We start from the raw sequence: 14,939 nt of genomic DNA, 5'->3' as shown, positions 1-14,939 counted from the left end.
AGCACAATTGTTCTGACTAAGTTTTATGAAGATTGGACTAAAAATGTGACTTAAAATGCAAACAAGGTTTTACTATATCCATGTTAGGAAAAATGACCCAGATGCATTTTTGAACTAATCCAAAATTTCATTAGAACAAAATTTGTTGTGACCAAATTTCATAAGGATCAGATAATAAATGTGGCCTCTTTAGTGTTAACAAGACAAATGTTGACAACGCACGACAGACAAAAGGCGATCACAAAAGCTCACCATGAGCACATTGTGCTCAGGTGAGCTAAAAAGGAAAGCAAACAGGTTGAACTTATATAAAGTGGTTGAGAGGCTGGTACCAGCATTACCAGCCAAGACTTTATAACTCCAGTCCATCAATCCAAACAGAGTTACCACAAAAACTATCTAGATAATAAGGCCGAAATTATAGCAAAAAAATACTCAATAAATAAATCAAATTTTTTCTTGCAAATACAATGCAAAACTTTGTTACTTTAAAAACACATTCTTCCCTTGGGATATATTTGTGAGGAACAAACATGGAGATGTCTCTTAAACAGCTGACAGCTTCATGTGCTACAGCAGGATTAACCACCCTCTCTCCTGTTGCGCCAACGCTCAAAGACTGCTATGTACATATCCAGATCTAGATCAGGGTATTTAGTTTCTTTGTGTTATTAATAAGTTGGCTTTGGAAAGGAAATATTGTATCCAAATGTTTGCACTGATTGTCAGAATTACTTTGCCAATAATCATATATTTCTCTAAAAATAATTCGACTTAAATTACATTATACATTGTATTAAAATTTACATTGCATAGTTTTCTAGTGACAGATTTTGATGGGATTAGATGGGATAAGAAGGTAATAAGTTGTAATCAACAGGTTTTTCACTGCTGATCGCCACTGTCGCAAATTGCAAAAAAAAAATCAAAGCAGCGAATTTCATGAAAGACAACTTATTTGTAGACTGAGCTCATCTGTATTACAATAAATCTGGTTTGGTACATTACTTGAGCATATTTATTCACCACATTGCATGCTAACTAGCTCTATGGGAATTGTTTGCTATATTAAGTTAATTGTTATTAAGATATTTTCGTATATTATATTTTTGGGACCCGATGAAACCGTCAATAATGTTGACATTATTTAATGAATGATACATACATCATCAATCACTAACAAATATGCTTTATTTCACAATTATCAGTTTTATGGTTACATTTTTGTCACAAAGTTCAAAGTCAATGGCAACATATTTAAATGTATTATTGAAACATTATGTTATATACAACATACATTTATGTTAACATTTAATATGGTTTAAAACAGTACAATTTTTATGGCATGTTTAATTGTACATGGAGTCAAATTATACGCATTAAAAAAAGCAAACTAACAATAAAACATACACATAAAAAGATGTGAAATATTGATATCCAAGACCCTTTTCAAAGACAGTGCAGCATATAAAACTCTTGATCAAGTCTTATCATTTACATACAAGTTAACTGTATGCCTTTCTTTTGTCAATACTTGTTATTCATAAGCGCTCTATTATGCCGTTGTGACAGACGCTCCAGATTTACCACAAATGTCTTTTTATTTCATACAAGTGTTTTCATAATTGTACATTATAAATGATTGAACACATGAACGCATCTCAGTCTCTCCATCTATGGCCGCACTGCATATTGCAACACTTATAGAATGTTGTCATGGGCTCATCAGCAGATCTCGTCTGTATCTGCATGAAGAACGCCCGGTTGTGAGAACACTTGGGACACGTCTCTTCCGTGGAGTCTACATTCTCCCACGCTGCTGACCCACCCAGCACATCATCCACTTCCTTCAATTTCGGATAGGTTCTGTTCGAAATTTTTCGGCTGACATTCTGCACGTAAGGGCAAGTCTGACAAGCAAATCTGTAGCACTGTGTACCTTCTTCAACTACCAAAACGTTCGCACACGTGGGACAAAACAGAAGCATGATTATTATGCGAAAAAGCTGTGTTACTGTCGTGTTGCAATTATTTTCATCATTTGGCCGCCATGACACTTCCGATTAAGGAGTAAATATTGTGACCAAATTCACAATCATTAATGGACAACATTCCTTCATTAATTTTTAAACAAATAAAATACATAATTTTAAACTATTTTTAATTGATTATTTAGTGTTAAAAACGACGAGTTCTAAAAACGAATTATCTTGTTGATATAATAATGTACCATGTAAAGGGAAGTAACTTTTAACAAAAAGGAATTTGACAGATCAATCTGTCAAGCATATCCTCGTTTAAACAAATAACGTTCTGTAATGATCCCCAATAATTGTTGGACATGAAGGAGTTGTACTCCTGTATTTTAATAAGTATTATGCTTATTATATGGTAAGTTGTCTGTTTAATATATTACTCAGAACTACTGCCGTACTGACAGAAGGAACCTGAAAAAATGTTTTCATCCATTGGTCAATAATGGGTTTGAATGAGTAACAAATAGTTTTATAATTTTGGGAAAGCAATGTTTATGTAATAATTATATCATATCTCAATTGATTTATTGTGCATAAATATGCATAAAGTACTTGCACACTACACAGTACTGTAAAGAAAATTTGAAAATCTGTTTTGTCGGATTCTTGTATGATACCGCATGTAGTCTTATTTATAAGACGCGGAAAGAATTTAGAGATACTTTTTATATGGGTTAAATTCTTTGGAAATATTACCAATATAAAAAGTAGCTTAATATTTGAGAGCGTCAACAAGTTGGACGAATACCGCATGCTACTTTTTAATCTATGCTGTCATGAGAAATTTTACTTAAAATCATGATTGTTTGACATTTAAACAAATATGTAACCCAGCCAGAACAATCCTCGACTATATAAATAATAAAAAGCTTCAAATTATTTTCAGTGCTGCTTATAAATCAGATTGAACATATGATATGGGTATTTTTTTACAATCAAGTTAGTCCAGGTGTAAACACAGTGTTGGGGATGCTTTGCATAAGGCCATCCTTAAAAAATTGTTTGTTTGGCATAACCCGACCCAGGTAAATTTGGGTGGGTCGGTAGGTAGGGATTTTATTTATTTTTTTGTATTTTTTTTCTGACATTGAACTCCGACAAATACCAAACTGAAAGGTTATTATCAAATACAGCTCCAAGTATTCTGCCTCATGAAAGGAAATTGGTAAAGATTTTTCTACACCGTCCGTATCACCGCACGTGTATTCGTACGTCTATTTTTTCTATAAAGAGCTTCTTTTCATTTACTTATTTTTTATACGACTCTTGCTATTGGCCGTTAAATTGTAGGCAGACGACAATATCAACTGTGTATTCCTTTATCTGCGCATGAATGACCCAATATTACTCTATAGTCAACTCAATGTTGATTGGCCTGCTACCATATGCGCTTCAAATTGTTCATGGAAACAAAGAGAAAAAAGTTTTTTAAAAACACTCCGGATTAAAATGGTGGATGTTTTCAATGAAATTTAACGAGATTTAAGCATAATCGCAAATTATATTTTTCTAGAGACAAATTCGCTATACTTTTGCAAATGGCGAATGATAGCGCGAGCCCTGTAGAAGTGAGCATTTAACACAATAATAACACGTTCGCAATGCTCACGCTGTCGTTCGCCATTTGAGTCATTCGCAAAACTATTGAAAATTTAACTCAAGAAAAATCTAAATTGCGAAAATGCGCAAATCTAGTAAAATTTTGTTGAAAACATCTGCCCTTTTTAATCTGAACTGGTTTTCTATATTTGTCTCTTTGTTTCAATGAAAGTGTTTGCAATTCGAACAGTTTACGAAACCCGGTCTGTACCCGATTAGACATTGCTTGACCTTATTGTTAATGAAGTGCACATGGTAGCTGGCCAATCAGCATTGAGCTCGCTTACACATGACATGACGTTGTCGAATGTAACGTGAGAACGGGTGGAGCTATCGGATAATATTGGGTCATTCATGCGCAGATGTTGTATAATTTGAATATACATTTAATAGCGCCGTCTGCCTCCAAAATAGCGACCGGTCGGAAAGTCGTATAAAGAGATATGCAAATTAAACAAAAACGTGACAATACCCGTCAATAAATATTTCTAAGCTGACCACTTTTTATCTTTCTACCGAATATTAAATTAAAGAGTGATAATTAATTAATTATATGGCGATAATATTACACATCTCTGCCGATTGCCGAATTGAATTGAGCGGTGATAATTAATTAATTTGTTTTTTTTACTCCCAAACTATCCTTAGCGACAGCAGCGTATTTTAATTAAAGGGATACAAGAAAAACAAGAGCAGTTTAATTGTATTTAAAGTCTAATTAATCGCATATGCATATGTCAAATAAATAGGCGACTCAAATAAATACCGGTACGCGTTTTGTTCATTGCTATTCTAGATATCCTTGAAAGAGCATTCAATTAAATGACGCAAATAACCGGAAAGGATAAAAAGCGGAAAGGACAAATTTAGCGGAAAGAAGTTTCGGCGAGCAAAAAAATTTTTGTTTGAAAAGTAACAAAAAAAGAATTCAGTCGAGCCGATTTTAGTGGGTCGGTCGGGTTATGCCAAACAAAAGAATTAAGGATGGCCTAATTCAAAAGTTAATTCATTTGTATACACACAGTTAATTCAACACACAACATAATTGCCTGTTCATGGCAGTAAAACAATTAATAAACAAACTCACATTTGTACACAATAGTTTTCATCCATTTTAACAAATCCTAAATATTCCAAGTCAAAATTTAAAATTTTATTTTTCTGATTGATTACAAGTGGTGTCTTTTTTGTCTGATTAACACACAGAACATTCAAGAATAGGCATGTGCTGCTTTTTTGCAGAATATATAGCATACTGTTCAACATTAAATACTCCCACCTCTCCCCAAAAAAGAAAGAAAAGTGGATACACATTAAGTCAAACTCCATTAGGATATCACACACATGCAAACCTTCCTTCCCACCAAAATACACGCCACATTTATTGTCCAATCTTCATGAACTCTGCTTAGAATATTTTCCGAATGATATTTCAGCTGAGCTCAAACTTGGTCACATATTGGATCAAAATCTAGGACACTAGTTCAAATTAAAGAAACAAGCCTGTGAACAACAGTAGGGGGCATCATTTATTGCCAAATCCTTGAGGGGGCATCATTTATTGACCAATCCTTATGAAATTCGTTCAAAACATTTCATGATTTGTCCCAATCATAATTTGCTTAAGCTAGACACTGTGTAACTAGGGGTCAAGAACTATCTATCTATCTGCATGGTATGATCGATTATCAGAAGCAGGCGCGTTGTCAGAAAATAGTTGTTAAAAATATGTTAAGTGCAATATACTAGGTAAAGATAAAAAGATATCAGATAAAAGAAGCTACAAGATTGAGATAAAAAGTTAAAAACAGAGTAGACTTTGAACTGGTGGAAAAGATGCAGCTGCCCAATAAAGATACCTATACTGGAACTAGCTTTTAATGGCACAGGCAGGCCATTCCAAAGTCGCATTAAAGAAACAGCTGTTGAACACTCCAGAGGCCACATTTATTGCCCAATCTAAATAAAACTTGCAAATAACATGTTTCCCAATAATATCTCAAATAAGTTTGAAACTGAGCAACATGGGTTCATAAACTAGTTCGCTATGTTGAATTACTGAAAAAGCTTGTGAAAATTATTGAGGCAATAAGCAAGGTTTTCCTTGAACGCTCTAAAAATCAAACATGTAACCCCTCAGCATGAAACTTGTTTATAAAAGAAAATAAATTGTGTTGTTATTATATCTGGACAGCGTTAAAAAATGATCTTGGCTTGTTCAAAACCATTGTGCAACTTAGTGAACACTACTTGGTCAGAACTATTATGTTCCTAGGGTTCTTAGGTAAGCGCCTTATGCTCTCTTTTTCAATATTAAGAGAATTATCACAAATGCATCAAACTAGGCTTCAATTCAAATCACTGATAATTTAATTACAAGTTTCAATTCAGCTCTGTAATAAAAGACTTTATCCAACTTTATCTCCCTTGGGGCAATTTAGGAAACTACCTGCAATAGTTATGCTAAGAAATGAGCCCTGAGCCATATTCTGCCCAGCTTATATATATTCTCATATACCCGGTACCAAAAGTAACCTTAGGCCTTCATGGCTTACCAGAACATCCTACCAGGAAAATCCTGACAAACAAAGATATTCAAGTCCCATAAAAGTGACATCAATATAATTATGAACTAATAATTTCTTATACTTGACGTATTGGGAAAATAAATGGAGATTTGGTTATAAAAACTACTGAATGAGGAAAGACCTGATTAATTGTTCAAGAAGTTATTGCCTTCAAGCAATCTACATGTAAACCAAAAACTGTTAGTTTGTGTTTCAGCTTATTTGGGTTGAGTATGTGTGGACATGTACATTCTTTTTGTAGGTTTTCAAGTCTGATTGGACAAATGTATACTTTCTGTAGATATTGAAGTATGTAATTATAAACATATGTATAATATTTTTTGTTGATATTGAAGTATGTCTGGATATATGAATACTTTTGGTTAATATTCAAGTATGTATGGACATAATGTATACTTTTTGTAGATATTCAAGTAGACATGTACATATGTATACTTTTTTTTAAACATTCAAGTATGTAGGGATTTTTGTATACTTTTTAGCCGGATTTTTTTCGAAAAAATCTCGGCTTATAGATTGATGTTGTCGGGCGGGCGGGCGGGGGGGGGGGCGGGCGGGCGGGCGGGCGGGCGGCGTGCTCGAAAATGTTAAAGTTCTTATTTCATGGTATAACTTTGGTATGCTTGGACCTAGAGTCTTCAAACTTGACATGAAGGTTGGCCAGGATTAACAGATGACCACTGGTCATTTCAAGGTCATTCATTTGAAGGTCAAGGTCACTGTGACCTTCAATATAAAAAATGTTAAAGTTGTTATAACTTTGGTATGCTTGGACCTAGAGTCTTGAAACTTGACATGAAGGTTGGCCATAACTAGTTAGTAACCACTGGTCATTTCAAGGTCATTCATTTGAAGGTCAAGGTCACTGTGACCTTGAATGTAAAAATGTTAAAGTTCTTATTTCATGGTATAACTTTGGTATGCTTGGACCTAGAGTCTTCAAACTTGACATGAAGGTTGGCCAGGATTAACAGATGACCACTGGTCATTTCAAGGTCATTCATTTGAAGGTCAAGGTCACTGTGACCTTCAATATAAAAAATGTTAAAGTTGTTATAACTTTGGTATGCTTGGACCTAGAGTCTTGAAACTTGACATGAAGGTTGGCCATAACTAGTTAGTAACCACTGGTCATTTCAAGGTCATTCATTTGAAGGTCAAGGTCACTGTGACCTTGAATGTAAAAATGTTAAAGTTCTTATTTCATGGTATAACTTTGGTATGCTTGGACCTAGAGTCTTCAAACTTGACATGAAGGTTGGCCAGGATTAACAGATGACCACTGGTCATTTCAAGGTCATTCATTTGAAGGTGAAGGTCACTGTGACCTTCAATATAAAAATGTTAAAGTTGTTATAACTTTGGTATGCTTGGACCTAGAGTCTTGAAACTTGACATGAAGGTTGGCCAGAACTAGTAAGTAACCACTGGACATTTCAAGGTCATTCATTTGAAGGTCAAGGTCACTGTGACCTTGAATGTAAAAATGTTAAAGTTGTTATAACTTTGGTATGCTTGGACCTAGAGTCTTGAAACTTGACATGAAGGTTGGCCAGAACTAGTAAGTAACCACTGGACATTTCAAGGTCATTCATTTGAAGGTCAAGGTCACTGTGACCTTGAATGTAAAAATGTTAAAGTTCTTATTTCATGTTATAACTTTGGTATGCTTGTACCTAGAGTCTTCAAACTTGAAATAAAGATTGGCCAGTACTAGAAGATGACCACTGGTCATTTCAATGTCATTCATTTGAAGGTCAAGGTCACTGTGACCTTAAATGTTAAAATGTTAAAATTGTTATAACTTTGGTATGCTTGGACATAGAGTCTTCAAACTTGACATGAAGGTTTTCAAGCACACTTAGATGACCACTGGTCATTTCAAGGTCATTCATTCTAAGGTCAAGGTCACTGTGACCTTGAATGTAAAAATGTTAAAGTTCTTATAACTTTGGTAGGTAAAAATGTTAAAGTTCTTATTCCATGTTATAACTTTGGTATGCTTGTACCTAGTTTGTGACCTTAAATGTTATTGTTGTTCATGTATATGCATGCATTCAAAACATAACACAAGGTTTGCTCATGCCTTGAAAAGTACTTACATTTCATTTTGACCTTTGAACAATATTTCAGTAATTTAAGTATTGCATTGACAAAAACACGAAAGGTACTTTCCTGTCATTTAAATAAAAAATCCGGCTTCAATGCGGTCATCTCCGACCGCGGAACTCTTGTTGTTGATATTCAAGTATGTATGGATATATGTTTACTTAGGGCAAGCAGATTTAGTCAGCTGTTAAGCCCTGCCAGGCTTGTGGCTATTGACAGATTTGAACACCCCTATGGATTTGCATCCAAACTAGCAATTGTACATTTCTTTTTATCTCCACGCTTTTTCAAAAGCGTGGGGATATTGTGGTTATCTCCGCCGTCCGTCTGTCTGTCCGTCCTGGCCACTATCGCCTCATACACTATAAGCACTAGGACCTTGAAACTTACACACATGGTAGCTATGAGTATATGTGTGACCCTGCACTATTTGGAATTTTGATCTGACCCCTGGGTCAAAAGTTATGGGGGTTGGGGCGGGGCTGGGTCAGAGATTTTCACTCATTTTTTATAATATAATATTTTACATTAACTTCTTCATTTCTGCACCGATTTACTTCAAATTGTTACTGAAATTCTCTTATGAGAATACGGTCAATCTCAACTATGCATGGCCCAATTACCAACCCTGAGGCGCCCAACTTACATAGGCCACACCCACCCAAAATTGCCTTTTACTATAACTTCTTCATTTCTACACTGATTCACTTCTAATTGATACTGAACTTTTCTTATGACAATACGGTCAATCTCAACTATGCATGGCCTAATTACCAACCCTGGGGCGCCCCTCCCAAATAGGCCACACCCACCCCAAATTGCCTTTTACTATAATTTCTTCATTTCTACACCTTAGTTAGTTTTATTTGTGTATACATGTCAAGCATTTTACAGTTCAATATAATAAATGCATTACAATATCGTAACATGTTAAGTACAAATACAAATACTACGATATAGCTAACATTGTAACTTCAAGTGTAAATGATCACAGATCTAACTAATATAACGACATGATGTATACACAGGATAACCGTAAAGCCTAGACATGTAAACATGGATAAGCTTATTTCCAACGGGGTCCCTGGATTTTGTTAAACAGGTCTTATAAGTGACTATAAATATATAGTTTGTTTCAGTTCTTAAGATAAAAACGACATGATCTTTAAATTATTTCTTTTACATATTAAACAAGTGAGACTTTCAAACGTTAACATGATAATACACAGACTCATACAAATTAGCATAAAACTAAGCAATTTCATAAAATAAAACAAATCTAAAAGTAAAAATACATGGAATTCTCGTCTTCCTTCATTTCATTTAATAGATGGTTCTTAACAAGTTTCTTAAAAGTAAATTTCGATTCGATGGACTTTATATTATCAGGTAATCGAACCAAGATATTTTACATGCGACTGAGATTTTATAACATTATCATTACATTGTATATTAAAATTGTCCACCTTAGTGAGTTTACCTATCGAACCAAAAAGAATACACTCTGTTTTGCCTAGATGGAGGGATAGCTTATTGTCTATTAACCACTTACTACAGGACTCGAACTCTTTGCCTAAAATTTGACTATTAATGGTACTAGGATGTTTATGTGATTCACTTCTTATTGATACTGAACTATTCATATGACAATACGGTCTATCTCAGCTATGTATAGCCCCATTTTCAACCCTGGGGCGCTCCGCCCACATAGGCCACACCCACCCAAAATTGCCTTTTACTTAACTGCTTCATTTCTACACAGATTCACTTCTAATTGTTACTGAACTTCCCTTATGACAATACAGTCAATCTCAACTATGCATGGCCCCATTACCAACCCTGGGGCGCCCCTGGGTCAAACATGCTGCGTGGGGATACGCGTTGGCCTCTGCCGCGCCATTTCTAGTTTTAATATGGTTTTTATTTATGTTCTTAATTTTATTTGTTGTACAGTGTTTTAAATTTTGGCCTGAAGTTCTGTTGTGTTTTATTTTTTAAGCACAGCAGAGCTTTCTAGTGAAGAAGCCTTAGCATATCCCTACAAAGAGGGTAATGTGGATCGGAGAAACGCAGATGGATGCGTGAAGTTTGCCTATCAGAGGCAGTTGTACGCCCTATATCCTGCACATACTGGAAACATTCTACAAGATCATGATTCCGCTGAAATACCTTTGAAGTCTGAGAGCAGTACAACAAATAGAAACCCAGAAAAATCAAAACATATTTTACCAACTACCTCTTCTGCCATTCTGAAGGATGTTCTGTTTAGTTTAAAATCATCATCAAAAAGTTCCTTGAACAATAGCAGAATATCAAGCAGACTTGTGCACAATATAGAGTTCTTTCATGGCAGTGAAAGCTTTGGGCGGTATAATGACAAAAGATTTGTGTTCTATCACTTAGCTTATATCAATAATCCTAGAAATACTCTCTCGGTATATGAGCCGTTGATAGATGGAACATGTCAAAATGGCAGTTTTCATCCTGCCACAGTCATTGAAAGTGGACAGTCTAGAAAATGTAAACTCGCTACAAATGCAGGATTGTTCAACACCAAAACTGGAGCTTGTTACGGTAACATTTCACTATTACATGCTTAGTCACTGTAATGAAAAACGCATTTACACTTGTTTAATATTTATAATCCCATCTTATAACTTATGTGGCAATCGTTGCTCCAGACCAGCCTGAGCAATGCACAGTCTGACCATGATGCAGCTCTTATGATATTCATTAATAAAATAATGCATTTCAAATCAATGTGACATTTGGCATTGCTTTGTTCAGTGGAAATGTTGGTTTATAGGTAACATAGTGAGCAACGGTCGACTGGTGCAGGACACCGGAGGCATTAGAAATGCTCACTTTGGAATCACAAAACAGAACCAGCTCTTCTTTGGGTGAGTGGTTGCTCAAATTAATCTGCGTAGGGTCTTGGGTCTGCCATAGTTCTAAGTGAGCAGCGCTCTGGGAAAACTGGGCTTATTTCATGTGCATAAAGTGTTGTCCCAGATTAGCCTTTGCAGTCCACACAGGCTGGTCAGGGACAATGTTTTCTGCCTGAACTTGATTTTTGTTTAAAAGAGACTTCATTTAAAGAAACATACCAAAAACGTGTTAAGTGTTGTCCCTGCTTAGTCTGTTAAGACTGCATAGGCTAATCTGGGACGATATGCTATGCACATCAATTAAGCCTAGTTTTCCCAAAGCCCCAATTTACACACATGTATTGAGCATAGTTTTCCTAAAGTGCCAATTAACACACATGTATTAAGCCTAGTTTTCCAAAAGCGCCAATTTACACAACTGTATTAAGCCTGGTTTTCCAAAAGCACCAATTTACACACATGTATTAAGCCTAGTTTTCCCAAAGTCCCAATTTACACACATGTATTAAGCCTAGTTTTCCCAAAGTCCCAATTTACACACATGTATTAAGCCTAGTTTGCCTAAAGCGCCAATTTACACACATGTATTAAGCCTAGTTTTCACAAAGTGCCAATTTACACACATGTATTAAGCCTGGTTTGCCTAAAGCGCCAATTTACACACATGTATTAAGCCTGGTTGTTCCAAAGCGAGAATTTACACACATGTTTTAAGCCTGGTTTTTATAAAGCGCCAGTTTAAACACATGTATTAAGCCTGGTTTTCTCAGAATGTTGCACAATTGTAACTTTTTGCATTAAGAGATTTATAAGTGAAGCAAAATATAATTGAATCTATACTTTACAGCACTTGTCATAGTTTTCGGGTCAATGAACAATACTTTTGGGGTGCCAAAGAATTTTATGTAATGACAGATATGTTTAAGAGCTGAAATACATTTGTTTTTATAAATTATTTTGGTTGTTACATAGTCAGATAGATAGGGAATACAAATTTCTGTTTTCTAGGAAAACTGGGCTAAATGCATGTGTGTACATGTATGGTGTTAAGGACTTGTCCCAGATAAGCCTGTGAAGTCTGTAAACTAAAGCCAAATCAGGAATAACACTTTCCTCTTTCATTTTGTGTTTGTTGAAGTCTCTTTTTAGCAAAAATACAATTAAGACTTTAAGTGTGGTCCCTGATTAGCCTGTGTGGACTGCACTGGCTAATCTGGGACAACACTTTATGCACATGCATTAAGTCAGTTTTTCTCAGAAAGCAGCTCAATCATTGTTGTTTATAGTCTTAACAATCAGCAAATATTTTGTGAAGCAAAAGGAGCTCACATGTTTTATAAATGTTTCAGATACCTGTCTGAAATTGATCTAGTCGCGGATGATTTCCAGCAGTTGGTGGGTGGGGTAATATGGGTGCTGAGGGATGGCGAGACGTATGTTGACAAGAGCATCCAATCAGAATGCAGGGATACAGAGGAGACGGGGACATTGTACACGTTCGCTTCTGTGATATCTGCACGAACTTTGGTTGCCCATGATAAATACGGCAGAGTGATGATCCTGCAGGTGGAGGGAAAGACGTATAATAATGCAGGGTTCGTTGTAGCTTTTTTAAAGCTGAACTCTAAAAAAACAGGACTTAATGCATGTGGGTAAAGTGTCATCCTAGATAAGCCTGTGCAATGTGCACAGGCTGATCAGGTACTACACTTTCGGCTTTTATGTTATTTTTTGTTTAAACAAAGTCTCTTGGAAACCAAAGTGTTGTCTCAAAGTGTTAAAAACCAAAGTGGAAATCTAAGTGTTGACTGACTGTTCACCTCTGATAGTGTTAACATCTTTTGAAATTCAATTTACGTTTGTAAATATTTAATGGCACATTACAAGACTATGCTTTTAAACCTTATTAATGACAACCTTTGGACTGATGGAAATTTCTTTGATAAAGCGGGTGATTAGAAACTTAAATTATGCTCGTATTTAAGGTAATTGTTTCAATGTGAAACTAATAAATGACATGTGTTATAAAATATTTGTATCAATCTTACTGGTATATGCAGTATCTATTTAAATCAACCCATTTGACAAAATTTCAAAACACAAATTTCTTATTGTTACTTGTTATTTTTTCCCAAAAGGTTTTAGAAAACAACGATGTCCATATGATCTTAACTCTCTGCTCATAAAACAGGCCTTAATGCAATTGCATAAAGTGTCTTACCAGACATTCCGCCTTTATGGTAACAAGAGTTTAAAGCGAGTCTCATCTTAGCAAAAATCCAGTAAATGCTGAAAGTGTGGTATCTGATAAGCCTTATGTGGACTGCACAGGCTAATCTGGTACCACACTTCATGCACATGCTTATATACAACTATTGTATTTCCAGTGTTTCCCTGTATGAGGCTGCAGAGATCCTGAAGAAGCACGGTGCCGTCAATGCCATCAACCTGGACGGGGGTGGCTCCTCCACCATGGTCCTCAATGACACCCTGCTCAGCTACCCCTCGGACCCTTGGTAAGTAAGGGATGTACCCTACAAATGACTAGAACGAGACTAACCATGTGGATAAATACATGTGCTAATGGAAGACCCAAATCTGAGCTGTGTTATAGGAATACTGGGCTAAGTGCATGTACGTAAAGTTACCTCCAAAATATTCCTGTTCATTCTACAAAGGCTTTTTCGAGATGACACTTTCTGCCTAGGCGAGATTTTCGTTCATAAGAGACTATCTATAAAAAGTAAAATTCCAAAAAGCGTAAAGGGTTTTCCCTGATTAGCCTTTGCAAATTGCACAGGTTAATCTGTGATGATACTTTATGCATATGCATTAAGCCCTATTTTCCCAAAGCATTGCTTATGAAGATTATAGATATAAATATATTTGTTAACTCAAACAAAGTATAAGCTTTGATTCAAATCAAAAGGCTGCATAAAAACCAGTGTATAAGTATAAAAATGAACAATCATCCATGTTTTTTTGTCTCCTACCGATTTCACTGAAGGGGACTTATGGTTTGCGCTCTGTGAGTCTGTCAGTCCGTCAGTCTGTGAGTCTGTCACACTTTTCTGGATCCTGCGATAACTAGTTAAAAGTTCTTCTCATTTTTTTTAAATGAAACTGGAAACATGGATAGATGGCAATATAGACATTATGCACGTCATTACATTTTGTTCCTACGTCAAAAATTCTGGTTGCTATGGCAAGAAATAATAAAAATATATAAAAAATTCTGACAATGGTGGAGCCGGTAGGGGACATATATTGCTTGGCAATAGTCTTGTTATTTTTTGTACTTGTTCTCAGTCCAGACAATGAGAACGTGCGCTGTGCAAGAAATGTCACCACCATTCTGTGTGTTCACGACCCTCCCTGCCCATCACCAGACTGTCAAGGTCATGGGTCATGTGACCAGGGGGTGTGTCACTGCCACGGTGCTTGGACTGGACCCAGCTGTGATAGGCTGGAATGTCCCAGTGATTGTAGATATCATGGAACTTGCACTGAAGGTGATTATTGTATGTAAATGATACAAGTAATTGTTTTGTTTTCTTCTCAGTTAACCTTTGTGCCTTAAGTGGAAACGCTTTCATAATTCATGACTAAAGTCTTAAACTTAATCTGAAATTTAATTGAAACATAAATTATAACAAAGAAATAGGAATGCTTGTTTTAACAAAAGTTTTTAAAGTAGAGACTTAGTTGTAAATTACAAG

The 14,939-nt window shown here is 35.6% G+C and overlaps 1 protein-coding gene across 2 annotated transcripts in view; it reads left to right on the top strand.

Moving 5' to 3' along the window:
* Window positions 1–2,220: 2,220 nt before the first annotated feature.
* LOC127844236 (N-acetylglucosamine-1-phosphodiester alpha-N-acetylglucosaminidase-like) overlaps window positions 2,221–14,939 on the top strand; it is a 33,815-nt gene continuing 21,096 nt past the window's right edge. For both annotated transcript variants that reach the window (XR_008032636.1, XM_052374303.1), the window contains exons 1-6: window positions 2,221–2,391; window positions 10,332–10,906; window positions 11,139–11,232; window positions 12,570–12,815; window positions 13,608–13,736; window positions 14,530–14,732. Coding sequence is in view for 1 of the 2 variants with exons in the window: in XM_052374303.1 (XP_052230263.1) it covers window positions 2,342–2,391; window positions 10,332–10,906; window positions 11,139–11,232; window positions 12,570–12,815; window positions 13,608–13,736; window positions 14,530–14,732 (1,297 nt within the window). In the remaining variant the exon portion in view is untranslated. The remainder of the gene's footprint in view (window positions 2,392–10,331; window positions 10,907–11,138; window positions 11,233–12,569; window positions 12,816–13,607; window positions 13,737–14,529; window positions 14,733–14,939) is intronic.

Source organism: Dreissena polymorpha, chromosome 9 (genome assembly GCF_020536995.1).
Source record: "Dreissena polymorpha isolate Duluth1 chromosome 9, UMN_Dpol_1.0, whole genome shotgun sequence".
NCBI lineage: Eukaryota > Metazoa > Mollusca > Bivalvia > Myida > Dreissenidae > Dreissena > Dreissena polymorpha.
The sequence above is the reverse complement of the archived record's forward strand: the minus strand, read 5'-3'. Positions and strand labels throughout refer to the sequence as shown.